This window comes from Nematolebias whitei, chromosome 19, assembly GCF_014905685.2.
Source record: "Nematolebias whitei isolate Nwh7 chromosome 19, NemWhi1, whole genome shotgun sequence".
Lineage (NCBI taxonomy): Eukaryota > Metazoa > Chordata > Actinopteri > Cyprinodontiformes > Rivulidae > Nematolebias > Nematolebias whitei.
In genome coordinates, this window is record NC_056516.1 from 7101540 (window position 1) to 7125932 (window position 24393).

Below are 24393 nucleotides of genomic sequence, written 5' to 3' on the forward strand. Positions count from 1 at the left end.
AACAATGTACTGTTGGAGTCAATGATGTCAAAAGCAAAAACAGAAAGAACTATATATCATAAATTTAATTATACTCTTAGGGAAATACCACATACACAAATCAAAGTTTAGTCACTCTTTTCAGGCTTTCCAAAAGGACACTGAACAGTACATTGTAAACATGTCTCACGCTAATAACATAAAGATATAAAAACATATTATTGTGAACCTTATTTAATGTGTTTATTTGAATAATCTCCCCCGGCTTCTGTTTAGTCAGTGGTTTAAATGAAATCTGTCTTTGTAATGTTGTACTTTAAATAAAGTTTTTTAACAAAACGATCCGGAAGTTACGTTCCTCGACGTCACGACGTCAAGTCACTACGCTGCATTCGAAGACGTCGTAAAACTCCAATGTCCGACTTTTGACAGGAAAAATAAGAGGAGAAACAATCAGCAGCAATCAGATATTGAACGTAATTAGTCTGGTTGGGTTTGTTATCGTTAACATTCGTAGTTTACCGAAAGGCAGAAAATGTAGAAATTATATATTTTTGTCTTTTACGAACAAAGCATTAAACAAATTAAGTCATGAGTTTTTAGAAAACAAGTTTTCGTCTTAATTTAATTCAAATACATAAGATATTTTTTATAATATTGATTCTTTTTCCACGATAAACTCGCGTGAATCCTGGTTTCAACATCCTCTAGTTTCCATTCTTATGAAGAAGTTTTATTTCCGAGGATACCTGAAGGCAGCAGAGGCTACATACGCTATTCTCCATTTTCTTCCCCAGCAGCTCCATCTTAGACGTTTTGATAGTCGTGTCTTAGCAGACAGCGTTTCTTCAAGACTACAACTTAGAGCTAATTAAAGTCTGTTTCTTACTTTATATAGAACTTTTTTTATATATATAAATCTGCCCTGTTAGAGTTTCTTTATAAATAAAACATTAAAGAGGACACCCACGGTCACGGCGGAGCTAGCTGTTGAAGCTAAACCTAGCTACCCGAAAACTACGGATTTTCTCGACGCAAAATCCACAGTAAGTGTCCTTGTGAGGCGGTTTGAATATATTTAGACACATTATAAAAACATGATTTAACGTTATTGTTCGAGAAAGTTTGGGCAGCTGACTTGTCTTTATTGAGAAGTCACGCTACTTGTAGTGTCTCAGAGTAACGTAATCCCGAGTCAAAACGTTACTCTGGAGTTATTTTAGGAAAAGTCAAATGAAGTTTACGGGAATGTTTTTGTATAACTGGACAGATGCTTGAAGAATCGTGTCCTTCACGATAGTACCATTGATTAAATTATTTATTCTTATCTTTATAAGCTGTAGTTCTGCTGATTTTTCTCCCGTCTGGAACAAAGGTTCGCGTTCTGTTGGATCGGATCACACTAGGTTGCTCAAACCGGTTGGAAAAAGATTCAATAGAAGGCATCTAGAAACTAACACACCCCGCTTCTCCATTTAAACATGTATTTTAACACAATGTGAATATATTTATATCCGGTCTCTCTTGTAATTGAGTCCCTGAGGCTCAATGGGAATAACCTGTACAAATAAAGGTTGAATGAATTTTTGTATATTTCTACTTTTACCACCGTATCTTGGTAAAAGTTTGTGTGCCTCAGTGATCTTAGCCAGGTGTCAGGGCCTCTACCCAGCCTGAAGGAGCAACATGGCCCCTTCATGTGGGCCCATCATCTGCAGGAGGGTCCATATGGGTCCGGTGCATGGGTCCATGTGTGGTAGCTGCAGGGGCCTTGGTGCTCTGACCTTGTTTTATCAAAGCTGGCTCTTGGGAACGTAACCTCTCTGGTGGAAACCTGAGCTTGTGAGTTTGAAAGGCACTGACTAGATATTGTTGGGCTCACCTCGACGACTCCTTGACTGAGCTCTGGACCCAATATCTTTGAGAGGAGATGGACCTTATCCCAGTCTGGAGTGTTCCATGGTGAAAGGCACCATTATGTGTGGAGTTACTCTTAGCCCCTTGGCTTGGAGCCTGAGTGTTGGAGTTTTCCCCCATAGATGAGAGGGTAGTTTCTCAGTGTCTTCGTGTGGACGGACATCTCAAGCCTGGCCCTGTCAGCTCTAAGTACCCAGCCTTCTTGGAGTCCTTAACGACGGCGTGACCTGGAAAGGCCTCTGATCAGAACCCAAGCAGTGTTGGACTTCTGTGCTAGTCATGGTTTGTCCAACACCATGTTCAATCATAAGGGTGCTGATGAATACACAGGGCACCAGGACACGCTGCTGCAGAAGACTGTAGTCGTGTCATCGCAGTTTCCCCTACCATTATACAAGTGGGGCGCTCTGCCCCGTCAACAGAGCCGAGCGCCCTGTCTACCTACCCCAACCACCTGTCGGCAATAACGTAACACTAAACTAGCAGCTCACAATCCAGGTGTGCTAGCTAAAAAGCTAAAGGCAGCCTCTTCCTTCATGCTGAACACTCACGCTGAACCCCCCCACACACACACACACTCTCAAAAACTGTTGGTACAAACGGCGCAAGGTAGGGTGGGCCATATGGCTCAAATATAATATTGTGATATTTCAGAGCATTCTGACGATAACGATACATTTCGCGATATTTAATAAAACAGTAATCATAGTTATTTATTTGACAAAATTAACTTAACCTGTCGCTTTGCAGTATTACAAATTAAAAAAACAAGGGGTAATTTTACTGAAATTAATTTTAGTATTCAGTCTCCAAGTATAAAAATAAAAAAAAACAAATGATCCTTCAGTTATTTAGATTGAAACATTCTGCACAAAATATAGAACAATAAATCCACCACAAAAACTAAAATGCAGGTGCAGTTTCCTAAAATAACTAAATAAAATGAAGCTTAAGTTCTGTTGAGCATAAATGTAACATACAACAAAAATATATGTTGTCTTTAAATGAGCTATAACTTCCAGAACTTGTAACAAGGTGATCAGCTGACCCTGAAGCTTGTGGAGTTTCAGCTTCATCTGTTCCTGCAGGAATGATTCATTTCTCTGATGCTCTGTCTTTCATCACATGACTCTGTTCTTAGTCCATGGACTGTGGACGAGAGACAGTTTAGCTGCACGCGTTTGTACCGGCAGTTTAGAGCGGGGGAGATGCAGCCCCCACCGGCATCTCAGGGCGGGGTGGGGAGAAAAAACAACGAGTGGCAGGCAGCTTAGAGCGGGGGAGGGAGAGACAGCTGAGCCGCGCGTTTTGTTTTTAGCATTTTAGCTAGCTAGTATCGCGCGCAGCTAATTAGTGTCACACCAGTACCGACAGGTGTGGGGGTGCACACAGTTCGGTGTGGTTGTTCAACATGCTCGGTTCTGTTAACGGGGCGGGGCACCCTGACGTATTATGTCATGAAATCAGCATATCATGATTTTGCCTGGGCAAGCTTTTTTTACCGGTATTATCGTGAACGATATGATATGGCCCAGCCATAGCGCACGGCTCATGTGTCTCTCTCCTCTCCCCCACCTCTGCTCTAAAACTGTCAGTGCAAACAGCACGCAGCTGTTTCTCTGTCGTCGTCCCCCCCACACACACACACACACACAAAACCTGTCGGTATAAACAGCGCGCTGCGCAGCCCAGGACAAGTTGTCATTCCCTGATCTGTTACGGAAGCCAATCCTTAGTGTTGTTCATTTATTCATGCACTAAAAGGAATTGTTCTGGGTCACACAAATTGCCATTGAAAATGCTAAATTAAGGGAAATGTACTGGTATAATTCCGTTTATGAATAAGAACTTTCAATTTACTTAGAAAAGTATGTGCTGTATCTCTGCTGATTTTCATGTCGCTAATTTACGCCACTCGTTAAAATCATTGACATATTTACGTCATGGTTAAAATGATATGCAGCTTCAGTGTTTTCCCTACCATTATACAGGCGGGGCGCCCCACCCCATCAACTGAACCTAGCGCCATGTCTACTGAACCCCATCCCAAACCACCTGTCGGCACTGACGTAACGCTAAACTAGCGGCTCGCAATCCAGGTGTGCTAGCTAAAAAGCTAAAGGCAGCCTCTTCCCTCATGCTGAAACCTCGCGCTGAACGCACCCCCGACAAAAATCACGGATGAGATGACCGCCCCGCCATGGCAAGTTATCTAGGGGGAATACTGCATCTGGTCAACAAAAATGGTTAAATCATGTCATCTGGACATGTTCTAATTCTGTTCATAACTTTTAAGGACATAATTTCTCTGTCGGGGACAGAGGAAGTCCAGTTTGGTGACCTCAGGATTCCTTCTCTGCTGTCTGCATCGTGCTGTGATCTTCAGCTCTCACTGGAGCAGTTCACAGCTGCTGGGATGAGGATCAGAACCTCCCATGGTCCTCAGTTGTAAAAAATGGTGGACTGTCTACTTCAGGTTGGGAGTAAGCTTCTGCTTCAAGTGGAGGAGTTCAAGTATCTCAGGGTTTTGTTCTCAGTGAGGGAAGAATGGAATGTGAACAAACAGGTCGTTGCAGCTTCTGCAGTATTGTGGACTCTGTGCTGGTCTGTTGTGGGGACCTGTCTGTTTATTGGCCGGTGTACGTTCCTACCCACACCTGTGGTCATGAACTCTGAGTAGAGACTGAATGAACTGGATCCAGGAGGTCTAAATGAGTTTCTTCTGCAGGGTAGCTGGACTCTCCCGTAGAGATGGGGTGAGAAGTTCAGTTCTCCAGGAGAGACTCAGAGTAGAGTCTCCGCTCCTCTACATCCAGAGAGGACTGTTGAGGTGGTTCAGACATCTGGCAAGGATGGACCCTGAACGTCTCATGAACAAAGTGCCATCTGTTGTCATCACTATGTTTCTGTACAATGATGAATTTAGTTCTCTGCATTTAACCCATCACACCTGGGAAACATCCAGGTGGAGAGTGGGCAGCTATGTAAGCACCCAGGGAGCAGTTGGGGATTAAGTGTCTTGCTCAAGGACACCATGACATGTAGGCATGGTGGAGAGTTGAACCTGCAACTTTCTGGTCCCAAGTCAGCTTCCCTACCTCTGCACCACAACATCCACCCACCCACCCCCAATAGGGAGGTGTTCTGGACTTGTCCGACAGGGAGGAGAAACCAGGGAAGACACAGGACACCCTGGTGAGGGTATGTCTCTCAGCTGTTCTGGGAATGCCTTGGAGTCTTTCCAGAAGAGGCGGCTGTGGGGAGGGATGTGTGGACCTCCGTGATCAAGATGCTGCCCCAGAGAACCGAGTCTGGGATAAACAGAACTGACAGATCTTAGAGGGTCATAAATATCCAGGTTTTATGCACAGTTTTGAATTTTATGATGTTTGAAGCAAACAGATCATAAAACCATACTATTGTACCCACAATGACATTTTGAGATAAAAAAAAAAAAAGGCAAAACATTAATGAATCTACATCAAATGTGAGAAAGTCTGCATTGTGTTTAACTCTGTGTCCCTCTCCAGGGTGTAGTTACTTGTTAACATTAAGGACTTGGCAAACATTGACCCACCTTTCTGCTGGACCAGAGATTGGACACATAAAGCTGTTAGAAAATAATTTATAGATATTTGACACATATTGTTTAAAACTAATCTTTATTTATTTTTTAACCTTTTCTATTTTTCTTTTCTTTTTTTTTTTCAGGTTTCTACAATCAGTTTCTCAAAATGAGTGCTGCCTCGTCCCAAAAAGTTGTGCTGAAAAGCACCACCAAAGTGTCTCTGAACGAGCGGTGAGGCGCCACGCACCCTGTCAGCAGTTAGTCACCAGAAGCAAAGGCCACCCTTGGCCTTCTATCATTGTAATCCTCTCTACAGAAGGCTGCTGTGGGGGACCGGACACAAAATGGATGCAGTTCTGGCTGTTCCCTGTGTGTGCACTGCTCACTCAACTCTGCAGGCCCTATCCTCATTTATTACCTCACCAGCAGGACTCCGAGTCCCAGCAGTGTCCGACAGAGAGGCTCTGTCCAGGCCTAAGTCTTTGTGTAAGCAGTGCACACATGTAGACAAGGGGACAGGGTAGTGGTCAAGCTTGGTAAGCAGTTTTAACCCCATGCTGGACCAGACCTCGGTCTTATGCAGCCTAGACCGGCTTGCTCCTTGCTCACACAGTACTCACCACTCTATAAGTATGTGCCCTTCCAAGGAGCAGGGAGATGGTGCATCTCCTTATCATTACTGCTTCTGATGTTTCTCTCTCAACGATGTGGAGCTGAAGCACAATCCTCTCTCTTCTCTCATTCCTTTTCTCTCTGCTGAAGTCTGTCCATGACCCAAATACTCAGCCCTAGCTTGGACGTGACTGAAGATCATCCCCAGTCACCTCCCCTTCCTACCTCCCTGCACCAGCACCACTCACTCAGTGGGTATTTTAAAGTCACGGTCCTTGCTGTAAGTGGCTGAGTGGCGCCTCGTGTCCAAGGCCTCGGCTGCTTCGCGATGATGTCCTGGTCCTTCAGCTCGAGGCCTGTAAGTGGCAGATTCACCTGGATTCTTTTCTCACTTTCTGTTCTTGAAACTGTTTCTGCACTCTTGTTTCTTTCTTCACCTTACCTGTGCTCCTTTAAAACATGCTAAATGCAAACAAAGATAATTTAGCATTGTCATATGAGAGAGAAAAGTCTCGGCGAGTGAAGCAGCGTGACTTTAGAGCCACAGAAGTCTTTGTAGCGACGCCTGTATAATGAGAAATGACTTGATGTGGAACCCTGCCTCCTCCTCCTGCTCTGTGTATCCCGTCCCCTTCTTTTACTTCCTTCCTCTTCTTCCCTCCCACCTCTAAAGCTTCACTAACATGCTGAAGAACAAGCAGCCCACTGCAGTAAGCATTCGAGCCACCATGCAGCAGCAGCATTTGGCTAGCGCACGCAATCGCCGGCTGGCCCAGCAGATGGAGAACCGGCCGTCGGTGCAAGCTGCTCTGAACCACAAGCAGGTAAGATCACACTTTGGGGACCGTCAGTGGGCTTAATGGTCTTAGACCAGAACCTGCAGAAACATGGAAATGTGCCAGTGTGTTTAGAAAAAAATAATTATAGAGGGGGGAAAATGCAGTTTTGATAAATATGGCTAAGTTTTGAGTATTTTAAAAACCAGGTGTTCTGCACAAATTTGTCAGTTCAGTCAGGGAGAAAAAGAGAAGTAAAGACTTTTCTTTCATTAAAAACAACTAGGGCTGCAACTAACGATTATTTCAATAATCAATTCATCGGCCGATTATTTTTTCGATTAATCTGTGAATTGGGGAAAAAATACGTTTTAATTTCTACCCCTTTATTCCAAAATTGAACATTTGACTGACATAGCAATTCACACAAAAAACAGGTTGCTATTTGACTATTCTGTTAGTAAAATATTGAATAATAAAAAATAAAAGTTAGTCAAATAGCTTAAAAAATAAATGTACACAAAAATATATACAAATGTGTCTTTATACCTGCACAATATGTAGCTACTTTGTAAAATGTGTCCTTGAGGGAAGAGTGTAACCTGGATTAAAGGTGTGGATTATTGTAACCTGGATTAAAAGTGTGGATTATTGTAGTGAAGCCTTCGTCTTCAACCATCGACAGAGGCCTCGTGTCAGTGACGATCATGTTCAGGATGTTTTTAGTGAAGACAGCTGCTGCTGTGGTGTCCATCATGAAGTGTTGTTGTTTGTTGTTGTTTTCTGGAATCAGAGTAAATATGTATTATAGCATAATTTACAGCAACTCAAGAAATGTTTTGTTTTACTAACAGTGTTCAGTTCAGGCAAAAGTAGCTAAAAGCGCAATTAAACACACACACAGACACACACAAATATATATATAAAATACTTAATTACACACATTTGAGTAGATGTAATACAAACCGGATTCCAAAAAAGTTGGGACACTAAACAAATTGTGAATAAAAACTGAATGCAGTGATGTGGAGATGGCAAATGTCAAAATTTTATTCGTAATATAACATACATGACAGATAAAAGTTTAATCTGAGTAAATGTAACATTTAAAGGAAAAATATGTTGATTCAAAATTTCACAGTGTCAACAAATCCCAGAAAAGTTCGGACAAGTAGCAATAAGTGGCTGGAGAAAGGAAATTGAGCATATAACGAACAGCTGGAAGACCACTTGACACTAATTAGGTCAATTGACAACATGATTGGGTATAAAAAGAGCTTCTCAGAGTGTCAGTGTCTCTCAGAAGCCAAGATGGTAAGAGGATCACCAATTCCACCATTGTTGTGCAGAAAGATAGTGCAGCAATACCAGAATGGTGTTACCCAGCGTAAAATAGCAAAGACTTTTAAGTTATCATCATCAACCGTGCATAACATCATCAAAAGATTCAGAGAATCTGGAACAATCGCTGTGCGTAAGGGTCAAGGCCGTAAAACTCTACTGGATGCTCGTGATCTCCGGGCCCTTAAACATCACTGCACCTCAAACAGGAATGCCACTGTCAAGGAAATAACAGAATGGGCTCAGGAATACTTCCAGAAAGCATGGTCAGTGAACACAATCCACCGTGCCATCCGCCGTTGCCAGCTGAAACTCTACAGTGCAAAAAGGAAGCCATTTCTAAGCAAGCTCCACAAGCTCAGACGTTTGCACTGGGCCAGGGGTCATTTAAAATGGAGTGTGGCAAAATGGAAGACTGTTCTGTGGTCAGATGAGTCACGATTTGAAGTTCTTTATGGAACACTGGGACGCCATGTCATCCGGACCAGAGAGGACAAGGATAGCCCAAGTTGTTATCAACGCTCCGTTCAGAAGCCTGCATCACTGATGGTATGGGGTTGCATGAGCGCTTGTGGCATGCGCAGCTTGCATGTCTGGAAAGGCACCATTAATGCAGAGAACTATGTTCAGGTTCTAGAACAACATATGGTCCCATCTAGACATCATCTCTTTCAGGGAAGACCCTGCAATTTTAACACGATAATGCCAGACCACATTCTGCAGCAATCACAACATCATGGCTACGTAGGAGAAGGATCCGGGTACTGAAATGGCCAGCCTGCAGTCCAGATCTTTCACCTATAGAGAACATGTGGTGCATCATAAAGAGGAAGGTGCGACAAAGAAGGCCCAAGACGATTGAACAGTTAGAGGCCTGTATTAGACATGAATGGGAGAGCATTCCTATTTCTAAACTTGAGAAACTGGTCTCCTCTGTCCCCAGACGTCTGTTGAGTGTTGTAAGAAGAAGGGGGGATGCCACACAGTGGTAAAAATGGACTTGTCCCAACTTTTTTGGGATTTGTTGATGCCATGAAATTTGGAAACAACAGATTTTTACCTTAAAATGATACATTCTCTCAGTTTAAACTTTTGATCTGTGATTTGTGTTTATTCTGAATAAAATATTAGATGTTGGCACCTCCACATCATTGCATTCAGTTTTTATTCACAATTTGTTTAGTGTCCCAACTTTTTTGGAATCTGGTTTGTAAATTACTTTAATTCCTGTTTAAATGCAATTCATCCTGCCATACATGCTGTGTCTTCAGACTTTGCCAGCAAATTAAAAGTTGAAGCTTAACCATTAAATTATTATCTTTGAGTTAGATTTATTTATAAATGACATTTAAACACTGCTTGTATCATTTAAATTAAATAAAAAGTAACATACGTTCTCTATCACTGTCATTAATCAATAAACAAACAAACAAGCAGCAACTTCAGCTCCAGAGAGACTGATGTTACATTTTGTCACTTGAAACTGAACAAATGTAGAATATTGTAGAGACTCACCTGCAACACATGAGTTGTATCAGCTGTTCAGCTCCTTCATCCTCCTCTTGACTCCGACATGTTTACGTTTATTTCCGTGGTTCTCCCGTGTCGTGTCGTCACTTTTCAAAGCTGCATGTTTCATTTTTTATCTTTGTGAAGTGCTCCCACACTTTGGAGGACTTGGGTTGAACAGTTTTCTCTGTGTTGGTCACTTGTAAAATTTACTTATTTTCCTTTGAAAACAGCCTCTGCTCTGCTTCCACCTCCCCTAGGGGGATTGTTGTGGACCAATACAGATGACGTTCATGTCGGTCCTCACAGGTCGGGCAGATGGTTGAAGAACCAGTAGACTGAATCGTCTCAACTTAAAGGATGAGTTTGAGATACCAGTGACTAATTAGATGTTTGCCACAGTCATGTTTTAGAACAAAATTTGAATAAACCAAGGCTCTGTTTTGAATAGTTAACACTATGTAATGTTTTAAACCAACCTGCAACCTGGATGGGAAACTGTGGTAACTGTACATGTTGAGATGAGACAGGAGCCAGACGAACACAATGTTCACGCTAAGATCTTAATGCTCAGTTATGTTTTATTTTATTTTATTTTTTGTTGCAGAGCGTAGAATATAACTGGAAGTACTGTCTGTTTTGTGAGCATGATGATTTTAACAATAAGCAACGTACTGACCTCCAGTTAGGTGTGTGGCTGCATCTACGTGTAAAAGAGGCCTCTGTTGAAATTGAGGTTGCCATGTCAAAATCCAAGATGGCTACCAATATGTACATGTTTAAACCGACCACCAAGATCATATGAGGAAACGGTGTAGTTTTTATATTGCTTAAAAGTAGTTTCATCAAATGATTGAGGTGGTCAAAGATTAATCTATGGGACCTAGGCCACCATTGGCCACCCCTGGCTTCTCCATTGCACCTGATGGTGGATAAAATGTCTCCCTCCACCTTCCAGAATGTGTCACTCTGCTCTGCCTCCAACCAGGAAAAAAAAACTCCCTCTGTTCTTCTCCACAATGTAACTCCTTCCTACTTGAATATATTGTACCAAAAACATTAAGGTTTACTTTATTCTCTGTTCAATTCCAATCCAGAAAAACTATAATCTCCAAAACTACAAACATTCATTATTCAAACCCCTCAGAGATGAGGGACATCATTGTACCGCTTGTTCACATTCTAATTTAAGTCCTATTAGCTAGAGTTCCATACAGTCAGACACAAACCTGGGTACCATATAGAGGTGTTGGACATGACAAATGTTATTTAAAAAATTTAAAAAGAGGCAACTGGTTTGCTGTTTGATAGGTGAAGACATCAATTTAATTCTGATTTTTTTTTTTTTTGTTTTGTCACCTTCAGATTTTCATAAAATATCCAATATGGGTCAAATATAGGAGCAAAATTGGATCCGAGTCAGTTTTTCCTACAGTGTGAACGCAGTCCGAGGGTACGGGTTGTCATGGTTTCCGTCTAGACATGGTGCCCGTTTCAGTTCTGCGGTTTGCTAACTGCCAGTACACAAAAGGAGCAGAGGAAGAGACTACAGCTTAAAGCAAAGATGGGTAGTTCAGATGAAAGTGAGGACTCTGAAGATCTGCCTGTTTAAAGCTGCTGCCAAATGTTGCCTGATGATGTGTGGTAGTGGTGGAGAGCAACCAGGGATCACTGTATAGCATTTATCAATTTATTCATGATCCCTGCTGTCCAGCTGTGTTGAACATTTGATCTATTTTGTGTTTGGTGTTGCAGAAAGCTGCTGACTGTTCAAATGGGACCAATAAGACAGAACAATTGAGTTTGACAGCAGAGTTAGTACCTGCTGTCAAACTCTGTTCTAATCGAGGTACATATTGACCTGAGCATTAGGTGCACCGTTACGCACTCTTTTACTGCTCATTAAGATTTTAATCAGGGTTTAGCATGCACAATATAGGTCTAAATTCAGTTACTATTTGCTTTGATGTTACTGTTTAAACACAGTTCAGTAGTTGAAGAAGTCCTTAAAGCTCTGCAGAGTCTGCTCAGGGTCTGGTTTCTGCTCAGTGATGGGGAATTACAATTCGTCTCCATGTAAATGAAAACCACGAATGACATTTTACTAACGCTACAGACAAATGAACACAAGCAAAAACAGTATCACCTGCTGCTGAAAGCCAAAGTGCAGCAAAGTGGCTGTTCTGTCACCCTGACGTCTCCCCAAAATTTACGTATAGTTTGTTTTTAGAACTAAGTGTACCAAATATGTCATTCCTGCTAATTGTTTGCAAGCTAAAATGGTTTCTGTCCATACACCCAGTTTAACTGAACTAGCTGCTGCTTCTTGATCCAAAGAGATTAAATGAACAGCGGAGGGTAAACTCTGCAAACTCTGAACATTTCAGGTTAGTCAAACCTCCATGATCAGTTGTGTAGGATCAAGTGCAGTGGAGAGGAGGAGGCATGCACTTGAAAAGAGGAATGAAAGCAATTCACTTCAATTCAGTTTATTTCTATAGCTCCAAGTCACAACAGAAGTCATCTCAGGTCACAACAGAAACATTCATATATAAAAATAATGATTTAACATTATTTATCTGAGGAGCAGACTGCTTTGAATTTAACTCCATCACTGAACTCTCATCTTGAACAAGCATGAAGGTGACAGTGGAAAGGAAAAACTCCCTCTTGAGGAAGAAACCTTTAGCAGAACCAGGCTCAGGACAAGCGGTCAACTGCTTTGACCGGCTGGGTTTGAGGAGACAGGAAGGAGGAACAGATACACAATTGCAGGTCGAGAATCACATGTTAAGGTATAAATACTATCAAATGAAAGCTATTCAATTTTAACAATTAATTTAAGGACATGAGATCAGTTTGTCCTCGAGTAGTCTAAACCTATAGCAACATAACAAGTCAACCCTAACTATAGGATTTCGCAAAAAGGAAAGTCTTAAACCCAGTCTTCAAACTGGACAATGTGTCAGCCTCATGGACAGAAACTGGAAGTTGGTTCCACAAGAGAGGAGCCTGATAACTGAAAGATCTTCCTCCCATTCTGCTTTTGGAAACTCTAGAAACCACAAGTAAACCTGCAGTCTGAGATCAAAGTACTCTGTTAGGAAAATATGGAGCAATAGGATCTGTAATATAAGATGGAGCTAGGTTGTTGAGAGCTTTGTAAGTTAGAAGGAAGATTTTGAATTCAGTTCTGGATTTGACAGGGAGCCAATGGAGAGAAGCTAAAACTGGAGAAATATGATCTCTCCCACTAACTCCAGTTAAGACTCTGGCAGCAGCATTTTGGATCAACTGACGACGTTTTAAAGAAGTATTTGGACACCCAGATAACAAACCATTGCAATAATGCCAAAGTCCATGCTCAGTATTCCAGGTATAAAATCCAAACATTTTCAGTCAGCTCATCTGGACAGTTTCTTTTTGCTATAATGGAAGCATATAAGGTAAATAGTATTGGTCCAAGCACTGAATCCTGAGGAACTCCATGACTAGCTTTGGTATGAAGAAGATTAATTGTATATTTTTTAATTTATTATATTTACAAACTGGAATCAGATAGATATGATTTAAACCAGCTGTTCCTGTAATCCCAATATCATCTTCAAGCCTCTGTAGTAAAATATTGTGATCAACTGTATCAAATGCAGCACTGAGGTCTAACAGGACCAGTATAGACACAAGTCCATTGTCTGAGGCCATGAGAATATCATTAGTGACTTTTACTAGTGCTGTTTCTGTGCTATGATGAGCTCTAAACCCTGACTGAAACTCTTCAGATTATTTCTTTGTAGATGTTCACGCAACTGACGTGGAACTATTTTCTCTAGAATTTTTGAGATGAAAGTTAGATTAGATATAGATCCATATAGATATAGATATAGTTGGCTATGATTCCTGAGTCTAGGTTATGTTTCTTAGTAAAGGCAACCTTAAAGCATAAGACAGAGTACATGAGTGAGGCTGCAAGGAGCAGAGGTCACAAAGGTGCACTTGGGGTCCATTGTCCAGGAAAATGTTGAGTGTGGTAAAGAGGTGACAAGAGAGTCCAGGCAGGATGGAGAAAAGTTTCAGGAGTGATTTGAGACAAAAAGTTTACTACAAGACAGTGGTGAGACCAGCTATGTTGTGTGGTTTGGAGACAGGGACATGGACAAAAAGACAGGAGACAGAACTGGAAGTGGCAGAAATGAAGATGTTTAGTTTTTTTAGGAGTGACAAGGATGGATAAGATTATGAATGAGATCATCAGAGGTACAGCACAGGTTGAACAACTGGGAGATAAAGTTAGAGAGACCAGACTGAAATGGTTTGGACATGTCCAGAGGAGGGACAGTGGTTTGGACATGTCCAGAGGAGGGACAGTGGGTATATTGGTAGAAGGATGTTAGAAATGCAGCTGCCAGGAAAAACAAAAGAGGAGATGCATGGATGCATTTAGAGAGGACAGTAGTCCCTCATTTATTGCAGGGGTAACGTTCCAGACACCCCCACAATAAGTGAAACGCCACAAAGTAGGAATGCTATATTTATTTTAGTGTGTATATGTATATATTTTTTCTGCCACGTCCACTTTGCCACAATCACACTCATGCTCATGGCCTGTGTCACTTCCACTCTCCCTCCTTCTACACCTGTCTTCCATGCACTTGCATGGAAGACAGGTGCAAATAATTAATTTAAATTTAAATACTATATTATTTTAAATAAACAATCCATGCCGCATGAGCAACATGGATTGTTTATTTAAAATAATCTAGCGCGACTCGAACCAAGCCTTTAGTCCCGCTCATCGAACGGGTCAGGCCACCTGGAAATGTCCCAGTGCTCCCAATGGCCAGTCCTCCCCCAACTCCTGCTGCGCCTGTGCTCAGATTCTCCCTCCTGCAGCAGGATGGAGATTCTCCCTGCACCTGTGCGCTGCACTTTTTTTTTTATGTGCGCTGCGCTTCTTAAAGCACTCCCCAGTCTCTGCCAGATTGTCTTATCGCCTCGTGTCTGAAGTATCCAGCATTATTGTTCCTGCTCTGTTCCTGACCCACTTCATAACACGGGTCCCCCCTCTTTGTCTTGCCCAAGAAGGATTCTTCTGCCCTTCAGGTATCTGGACCTCGACGTCTGCTCTGCCTTCAGACCACCAATTCCAACTAAACCCCTTGGATGAGTTTTGCTTTTCTTGCCTCTGTGAATGACTCACGCCTGTGGTTTTGACTATGAACTCAGACCCTGGACTCCAGAACCAAACTACATTCTGGAGAGAGTGTTTGTCGGACTTTTCGCTCACATATCACACGATCCGTCCAAACCTCTCTTCCCTCTGATGACATCGTAGCTTCAACTTCTCCACCTGTTATCGAGCTCTATAGAGTAACAGCTGACATTCTCCTCCTGATAAAACGTTAAATAATTCCCCAAAGTTCATGCTCATTAATCCAGGTATGAATCCAACAATGTTCAGTCAGGTCATCTGGACGGTTTATTTTCTTGGAGAGACGTTTCTCGGGGCGGCTGTGGCTGAGTGGTTAGAACAGTCGTCCTTCAATGCGAGAGTTGGGGGTTCGAATCCACCAGCAGTCACTTGTCGAAGTGTCCCTGGGCAAGACACTGAACCCCTCGTTGCCTCTGTGTCCCATCAGTGTATGAACGTGATAAAACACTGATTAGTCTCATTAGAATGATTTGTTCAATTAGCTTTGTAGTGATCTAGTATAGAGCTGTATGAATGGGTAAATGAGACACAGATTGTAAAGTGCTTTGAGTATCTTGAAATAACAGAAAGGTGCTGTATAAATACAGTCCATTTACCATGTTTCGTCTTTCATCCGAAGGACTTACTCAATCAGAGGAGCCACTAAATAAACTGGATTAATGAGCATGAGCTTTGGTGTTTTGAACTATTTTGGCATGTCTGCCTTAGAGGAGTTGACGGGGGAGAAGGCGAGCCCTGCGGCCATCTCATCACCAGCAAACTGGGTTGTTGTTTTTCCCACTCTGGGAGTGAGCCGTTTGAGGGATTCAGTTTAGTTTGGTGGCTCCTCAGATTGAAGAAATCCTTCAGATGAAGAACAAAACATCTCGTCTACAAAATAAACCGTCCAGATGACCTGACTGAACATTGTTGGACTTTAAATAAATATTTTTGTTCCAGTATGAATTTGAATGAAACTCTATTATCGTTGGATGTGCTCTACATGGGGCCGAGTTGGTGTAGAGGCAGGGCAGCCGACTCGGGACCTGAAAGTTCCAGGTTCCATCCCCAGTCATTGCTCATCTCATGGTGTCTCTGAGCATCAACTTGCTCCCCACTGCTTTCAATAGCTGCCCACAGCTCCACCTGGTGGTGGATGGGTTAAATGCACTGATATTATTTTGCCATTGTATAGAAACATACAATGATGACAATACAAACACATTATTATTATTACTGTTATTATTATTATTATTATTATACATGTGACAGCTCAATTCAATTTGGCCACAGCAGCCATTTGACATTAGCCAACAGAAAATGGCTGTAACTCAGTTTTACACACAGGGAATTCAGTTTGGTGTGGTGGTAGCTGAGAGTCATCCTCAACACTAGAAGTGTCAACAAACATCACAAGTTTTTCCCAAAACATTTACAACACTGTCCCTCATCTAAAGCGTGTTTATTAAATCTTCCTGTGTGTCGTGGTCTTTGTTGCTGAGTTCCTGTTTTGTTATGACGTGTGGCAGAGCCTGAAGCAGCGCCTGGGGAAGAGCAGCATCCAGGCCAGGCTGGGCCGGCCTGTCGGAGCTCTGCTGCGAGGAGGACCTGCAGGGGCCAGAGGAGGGATGAGGGGGATGACCAGGGGAGGCTTCAGAGGAGGAATCGTTCGAGGAGCTTTGTCTTCTCTGAGGGGTGTGTGAGGATTCTTTCATCAAAGTTTTATTGTTTCAGCCCTGCGTCCACATGAAAATGACATTTCAGGAGTCCATTGGTGGTATTTTTTTGAAAATGCCTTCCCGAGTTGGGGAAAAAATCTTAAAACCCCACCTTTGTGTTTCTGTGTACAGTCTAGAACACAGCTTTTTAAAAACCATGTCAGTCCAGTTACTACGGCGGTCTGTTTCAGTGTGGGTGAAAACATTTGTAAAGATGGTGCTGCATATTACTAGAATGTTGAGAAACAACAAACTCTTGAGGTTGTTTTGAGAGAAACCGTTCCCGTGTGGACAGAACTCAGGATTTCACTGTCGGTGGTTTTTCTTCTCTGATGTGTTGGAATGTTTCCGGCAGGAAGAAGAATGCCTACAGGTGGACTCATGCGAGGTCGAGGCTTTGCTGGTCGCCTCCCAATGCGTAGAGGAGGCAGGTTCCGCGGAGGACCGGCTGGAAGAGGTGGACCTATGTCTCGAGGAGGCGGTCGAGGAGGGATTCCTAGAGGCAGAGGTTGGCTCTTTTAATTAATGTAGTTGTTGTGACTCGGCTCTTAAAGCCTTTACTTCTCATCTCACACTCTTGGTTTTTCCTGGACAGGCCGTGGTGGACTGCGTGGACGTGGAGGTTTTGCTGGTCGAGGGGGTCGCGGCCGTGGGCGGGGCAGATCAGTGGGTCGGCCAGCCGTTACTCGTGAGCAACTGGACAATCAATTAGACGCCTACATGTCAAAGACCAAGGGACACTTGGACGCAGAGCTGGACGCCTACATGGCCCAGGCGGACCCGGACAGTATGGAGTGAAGGACTGAGGACTTGGACTGTAGCTGAAGTGTACGGTGGTGCAGCGTTAGGTGGAAGCGCTAACACAGGGCCACCTGACTTGTTTCATTCTACATCGACCTGTTCTTGAAAAAAGCGCTTAACTGAAGATGCGGTGTGAGAAGAGGTGTTTCCAGGCATTATCCTTGATGTTTGTAGATTTCCACACTTCCAGTTTTTAGACAAGTGTGACGTAAACTGATCAGGGATTCAGGTGAATCACTTCTACATTAGTTTTTACGGTTTCCTGCTCAGTTCTTTGGACGTATTTTATTTGCTTATCTTCAGTAATTACAATGCAAACCCTTTTTTTAAAAACGTGCTTTACAGGAGCATAATCAGACGTTTTAAATGATCCGTTTTCTCCTCATTTTGTATCGGATGATATAGATTTATTTGTATTCCCTCCGAATGTTTTAAAATAAAAAAACGTCTTAAGTTATGTTAATGGAGTGTTTAAAATGTTGTGCTTTAAGTTTTATTTATTGCCGCTTCACAAGTCGTGTCAACACAATCAAACTTGTCTTGTTGGATTCAGTTACAGTCAGGACACTACAAACAGTTCATTGTGGAAAAACCAGGTAGTAGACCGAGCCCAGGGTGGGAGGACTGGTCCAGGTGGTTTCATTGGGAAGAGAAACATTTATTTATACAGGTAGTGTCACTGAGTCACGAGGACTCTTTTTCAAGAGAGACCTGTTTGGGAGCGGATGGCGGGGGTTAAGGGCCCAGAGTGGGACAAATGAGAGAAGTTTGGTCAGTTTGTCCTCCAGCAATCAGCCTATAGCAGCAGAACTAAGGGATAACTCAGGAAACCCAGTCCTGCTATAACTATAGGATTTATCAAAAATGGCAGTCCAGTCTAGTCCTTAAAGTAAAACTGTCAGCCTCATGAACTGAAAGCTGCCCCCCCCCCCCCCCCCCTTCTGCTTTTAGAAACTCAAGGAACCACAAGTAAACCTGCAGTCTGAGAACAAAGTGCTCTGTTAGGGAAATGAGATTTTTAATCTAAGATGGAGATTAATATTTTAATTTTAAAATCTGTTCAGTATTTTATTTAAAGTTGCTAAGTGTTGCTAAATAACTGATCACAAGATGTCGCTGTTGGTTTGTGTTACAACAAAACCATTTAAGAGTATAAATGTTTTTATTTTATTACTTTCTAGATAACTAGTGGTTTGTTTAATGTCTTGTCACAGCGTGGCATTTATCCCGTCCTGTTGGTGTACTGTGTTATTGCTAGCAGTGATGACCACTGTTGTGTTTTATGGTGTTTATTTTTAAAAAGACAGGCCCGTTTGTTTACAGGCAACAGAAACCATCATAGATCAGAGCGCTGGGAAACACTGGAGAGACAACATGCTCATGAGAAACCAGTTCATTGTTTGAGTCCACCCCCAGATTCATGATGGCTGTGGCAGCTCCACTAGTTCTAATCCAACAAAGATTAAAGAAAACATCAGGACCAGTTTATGATCATTCCAATCATGAAACCTCAGCCCTTAGGAGCACCACATACAGAAAGACACACCTTCAATCAAATATTCTTGTTTTGCCTTTTTTTCCTGAGCTCCTGTAGAAACTTGACTAAACCCTCAACAACACTGGGTCTCCATCACCCCTTCGATTCTGGAGCTGCTCAAAATATTCCGTTGTATTTTCATTTGAGTAATTTCCATTTGGAGCCGAGATTATAATTTGCTTCAGCAATTTTTTGGCCTTTTCAGCTTTGCATCAAAGTTCAGCTACTGACAGTTTATTAGTGTATTTCTTTTGTAAATAGTTGACACCAAACCTTTTCCAAGTACTAATAAATGGAACCATGAATACCACCTGCAGTACTTGTACCACAGTTTTAGAACCATTGCAAAACGAAACCTTGCATGATTTGGAACAAAGTGGAGCTCGTTCTCGGTGCAGGTCGGACTCCACCAGGACTGTCCCTCCTCTCTGATCCTGTTGTTCATGGACGGGATCTCGAGGTGCAGTCGTGGAGAGGAGGGTGTCTGGTGTGGGAACCTCAGGGTGTCGTTGCTGTTTTATGCAGATGATGTGGTTCTGTTGGCATCTTCAGGCCAAGATCTTCAGCGAGCACTGGGGCAGTTTGCTGCTGAGTGAGGCTGGAATGAGTCCGTTCTTCTGTCTGCAGACATAGTTCTCAACCAGAGACACATGGGATGCCCCTCCGGATCATTGGGGGGGCTTTAAGTATCTTGGTGTCTTGTTCATGAGTGACCGTAGGATGGAGCGGGAAATCGATCGAATAATTGGAGTTTCGTCCTCAGTAATGAGGGTGTTGCTTCGGTCTGTCATGGTGAAGAAAGGGTTAAGTGGAAAGGCAAAGCTCTTGATTTACTGATCTCTATGTTCTGACCCTCACCTGTGGTCATGAGGTTTGGATCATGACCGAAAGGATGAAAGTTTGGATACAAGTGACCAAAATGGGCTTCATCTAAACGAGAGCTGAGGAGGTCGGGATGCCTCTCTCCCTTTGGAGGTTTTTCTGGGCACGTCCCACTGGAAAGAGGCCCCAGGTCAGACCCAGAACTCTCTGGAGAGATGGTGCATCTTCTCTGGTCTGGGGCAGAGTCTCCCAAGAGGAGCTGGAGAGAGTCTCTGGGGAGACGGGGTTCTGGGTTTCTCTTGGACCTGCTGCCTCCACAACTCTACTACAGATAAGAGGTAGAAGGTGGAGAATGTTTGGGACATTACCTCAGAGTTTTGTGGGGAAACTAAAGTTTTACAACCCTTGGACGACTGTAAAATAAAAGATATTGAGTAAAACCACAAACTTCAGCTGAAAACTACCGGACATTTCTGGTTAAATCAAAAGTTCCTGGGCGGCTGTGTCTGAGTGGTTAGAGCAGTCGTCCTCCAGTGCAAGAGTTGGGGGTTCAAATCCACCAGCAGCCGCATGCCGAAGTGTCCCTGGGCAAGACACTGAACCCCTCACTGCCTCTGATGTGTGTCCCATCAGTGTATGAATGTGATAAAGCTCTGATTAGTCTCTTTAGAATGATTTGTTCAATTAACTTTGTAGAGATCTAGTATAGAGCTGTATGAACGGGTAAATGAGGACACAGATTGTTGTAAAGAGCTTTGAGTGTCTTGAAATAAGATAGAAAGGCGCTATATAAGTACAGTCCATTTACCATTTAAAACATTTTAAACAAAACGGTTCAACTCAGAGGCTCTACCAAACTGTCTCCCAGCCAAGTTTACTGACTCAGCAGGACTGAACGGTCCCACACAGTTTCACTTTCTGAATACACATTACATTTGTGTAAACAAGTCCCACAAAATGTGCACAACTTTATACACACCTTTCATTTGTGTTGTTCTCCGTCAGTGCCTGATGTCAGACGCAGCTGAAGCACCATCAACTCAAATTCTCAGGTTTTCCATCAAAACATTGTACAAAACCTTACTCTTCAGTGGTCATAATGTTATGGCTGACTGGTACAAAAGGCTCAAATACAAAAGATAAAGTCATGTATGACTGAGTGTGATTTAGAAACACTTTTTGGACCCATCAGGACCTTTTCTGCTATAATCAAGTCCCTAAAGGGACCAAAGTCCAGTTCTTGCATTAAAACTGTTTCTCGGGTTAAGAACCTGGTCTCAGACCTGCTTCATACTGGGCCGCCCCAGTTCATGCTGCAGGTCATGATGTGAAGAAGCCAACAGAACCACATTGTCTGCAGAAACAAATGAAAACCTGACGTTCACAGACCAGACCCCCTCCTCTCCAAAACATCCTGTTCATGAAGACCACACACAGGACGTGAGACGGTGGCCGGTCTGGACCAGCGTGAGGCTGGAAAGCACCTAAGGGTGTTATGTGTTATTAACAAATTATCTTTACTCCAACAAGTAAGTATTTTTTACTTGTGTTCCAGTTTTGTACTAGACTTTCAGCACCTTGAAAATGTTTTCATCTCCCGTGAACTTGTCCACATTTAATGCAGCTACAGCTACAAGCTTCATGTTTTTACTGGGATTTTATGTCTGTCCAACTCAAACTAGAGCCTAAATGTGAAGAGGAAGAAAAACGATACACGGTTTTATTTTTACTTTTGTAAATAAAAATGTAAAAAAAAAACCTGGTGTCCATTTTTAATCAACCCAAATGAGTCAGTACTTTGGAGAACTGCTGAAGACTCAGTCAGATTGGACGGCTCAGCAGTTTTCAGGTCTTAGATTGTGAGTCAGATTTAGGTCTGGACTTTAACTGGGTCATTCTAACACATGAGCACGTTCTGGTCCAACCCGGTCCTTGTGGTTCTGGCTGGATGTTTGGGCATGTTCTGCTGGAAGGTGAACTTCTGTCTCACGCTCCATGTTTGCAGCTTTTCTTCCAGGACTTCCTGTTTTTACCTCCATCCATCTTCCATCAACTCTGAGCAGCTTCCCTGTCTCTGCTGAAGAAAAGCGTCCCCACAGCATGATGCTGCCACCACCATGCTTGACTGTGAGGACGCTGTTTTCAGGGTTCGTTTGGTCTGATCCGAGCAGACCTGTGTCCCTGCATGACCTGGGTCAAACTGTAAACTGGACTCCTTCTGGTTTCCATCTTGCTGCTCCTCCATGAAGACCCGATTAGTGGATCTTGACTATAACTGTTGTCCAGAGGACAGGTTGTCCCTCCTGAGCTGTGGCTCTCTGCAGCTCCTCAAGAGGTACCATGGAGCGTCATGGCTGCTGCTGTGTTAGCTGGACAACCATGATTTGGTCTGGTTCATGTTGAGTCGGACTCGTTCTGTTTTCAGATGATGAACTGACCAGAGCCCTGTGAGATATTTAAATCTTGGGATATTGTTTTAAAACCTGACCCTACTTCTTCTACACGACTTCACCCTGAGCTGGCGTAGACGTGGGTCTAGGCGTGCTGGCCTCAGCCCACGAACATCCTGCCATGCTGACATTTTAAAGAGGCACTTCTGATAATGTGGCTGTAAAACCAGTTACGGTGCTGAATGTAAGGCAAAGTTCACCTAAAAACAAAAACATCAGATGAGAACAAGCTGCAGCTGTGGGCAGAGCACTGTCACCTGATCCTTCATTATTACTGCTGTAAAGTACAATCACTGTGTTTACACAGACTTAGATCAATCTGTGTATCTGTAAACAAGTAAAAAGCAGGAGCACTGTAATATGATATTACTTTATTACAGACTCAAAGTCCATCCAACATCACAGATAAATACAGAAAAAAAAATTAAAAAAAAATAAAAATAAAATAAAATAAAATAAAATAAAATAAAAATTTAAAAATATACAGATAAAAAGGTTCCTAACCATGCAGGAGACAGTCATACCAGTGTCTCCAAAGTGCAGAAGAATATTTCACTGCACTATATTTGACATTGGTCAACAGCAAAATAATTCTATTGTTAGACTCATTCAGACGACAAATAAATTTATACATAAGTTGTCTTAAAACAGCCATTAAAGTGTTGACACGGGTGGATACAAACAGCTCACTAGCACTGGTCCATCTAGGCTTATGTAACAATAGTCTTAGAGCATCATTATAAGCGACCTTCAATCTATGAAGACTGGCTTTTTTAAAATTACACCACAAATGGGCAGTATACAATGGTGTACAATACGATCTGAACAGGTTCAGTTTCACTTGATCAGAACAGAATCCAAACCTACGCACAAGGATATTTGCCTGAACATAGATCATACGAAGCTGGCGGTACATGTCCTCATCATCAGATAGATGGTCTGTCAAGACATGTCCAAGATATTTTACTTCATGTGAAGCATTCAGTAGAGACCCAGACAATTTGAAATTTGGAAATATTCTATATTTGTCCTCTTTAGTGCGGCAAATTAGAATTGTACTTTTTAATGGATTGAACTGGACGTCATATTGCTCACCATATGCAGAACACACATTTAGCAGCTGCTGTAGACCCGCTGAGCTCGGGCTAAAAACCACTATATCGTCAGCATACATAAAATGATTAATAATTGTATCACCAACCATGCAGCCTGTTCTACACATGTTTAACCGCTTAGAGAGATCATTCATATAAAAATTAAACAATATAGGTGATAAAATACTTCCTTGTCTGACTCCATTACTAACATGGAAGGGTGCAGACACACAGTTGTCCCATTTGACCTGCATTGTTTGGTTAGCATACCAATAGGACAGACATCTTACTATGTACTTAGGCACACCGGCTTGGCACAATTTTAAAAATAATTTACTATGATTTATACGATCAAAAGCCTTAGTGGCATCTAAGAAGCACAAAAAAATTGTAGAATTTTTACTATTGTAACTGTTCAGTAATTCTTTTAGGCCATAAATACACAGATCAGTACCATGCTTGGACTTGAACCCAAATTGATTGTCTGTAGACTCTACTTGTTTAGCAAATTTTGGCAAAAGAATTAGTTCGAAGACTTTAGACAGAGTATTTGCTAGTGCAATAGGTCTATAATTATCCGAGCTGCCAATTTTTCCAGTTTTGTTTTTAATCACAGGAGATAGAATGACATTCATCAAGATACTGGGAATAAAACCATGCATAATAAAACCAGTGAAACACAAAGCAAGGAGAGGGGCTAACCTTGGACTTGCATGCTTAAGATGTTCAGCTGAAATAAGATCCGTTCCTACAGATTTATTTACAGACAGTTCTTGAATTGCCTGATAGACCTCATGTGTTTTGATAGTTTCTACATTATTAACCTGGACATCCTGGAAGGGTTCGCTCTGTACACAGGTGAATAGTTTGCTATAGTGGTGTTGCCAAAAATGTACAATTGTATTCGCTCCTGAGGCTCCATCAACAGTACAAGGTAGACAGGATTTACCATTGCTGATGGTTTTGACCTCTTTCCAAAACGCTTTATTGTCTTTACCTATAAGCTTTCTTGCCAAGGAATCAGCCCTCGTGGTTTGCTCATTACGTTTAATGAAGCGTAGTGCATATTTGTATTTTGCAT

At 42.3% G+C, this 24393-nt stretch overlaps 1 protein-coding gene across 1 annotated transcript; it reads left to right on the top strand.

Annotated features, from left to right (window-relative positions):
- Positions 1-788: 788 nt before the first annotated feature.
- chtopa (chromatin target of PRMT1a) lies at positions 789-17872 on the top strand. The gene is made up of 6 exons (XM_037693535.1): positions 789-1025; positions 5608-5695; positions 6750-6900; positions 16420-16585; positions 16964-17116; positions 17204-17872. Exons 2-6 carry the CDS (start codon positions 5631-5633, stop codon positions 17404-17406), a joined length of 738 nt encoding a protein of 245 aa, XP_037549463.1. The 5' UTR covers positions 789-1025; positions 5608-5630; the 3' UTR covers positions 17407-17872.
- Positions 17873-24393: the final 6521 nt, after the last annotated feature.

Bases quoted from the DNA above. Each gene is read 5' to 3' on its own strand.
- chtopa (XM_037693535.1), top strand. From the start codon at position 5,631: ATGAGTGCTGCCTCGTCCCAAAAAGTTGTGCTGAAAAGCACCACCAAA. The intron at 6,901-16,419 runs GTAAGATCACAC...GACGTGTGGCAG, and splicing joins CTGCTCTGAACCACAAGCAG to AGCCTGAAGCAGCGCCTGGG. The intron at 17,117-17,203 runs GTTGGCTCTTTT...TTTCCTGGACAG, and splicing joins AGGGATTCCTAGAGGCAGAG to GCCGTGGTGGACTGCGTGGA.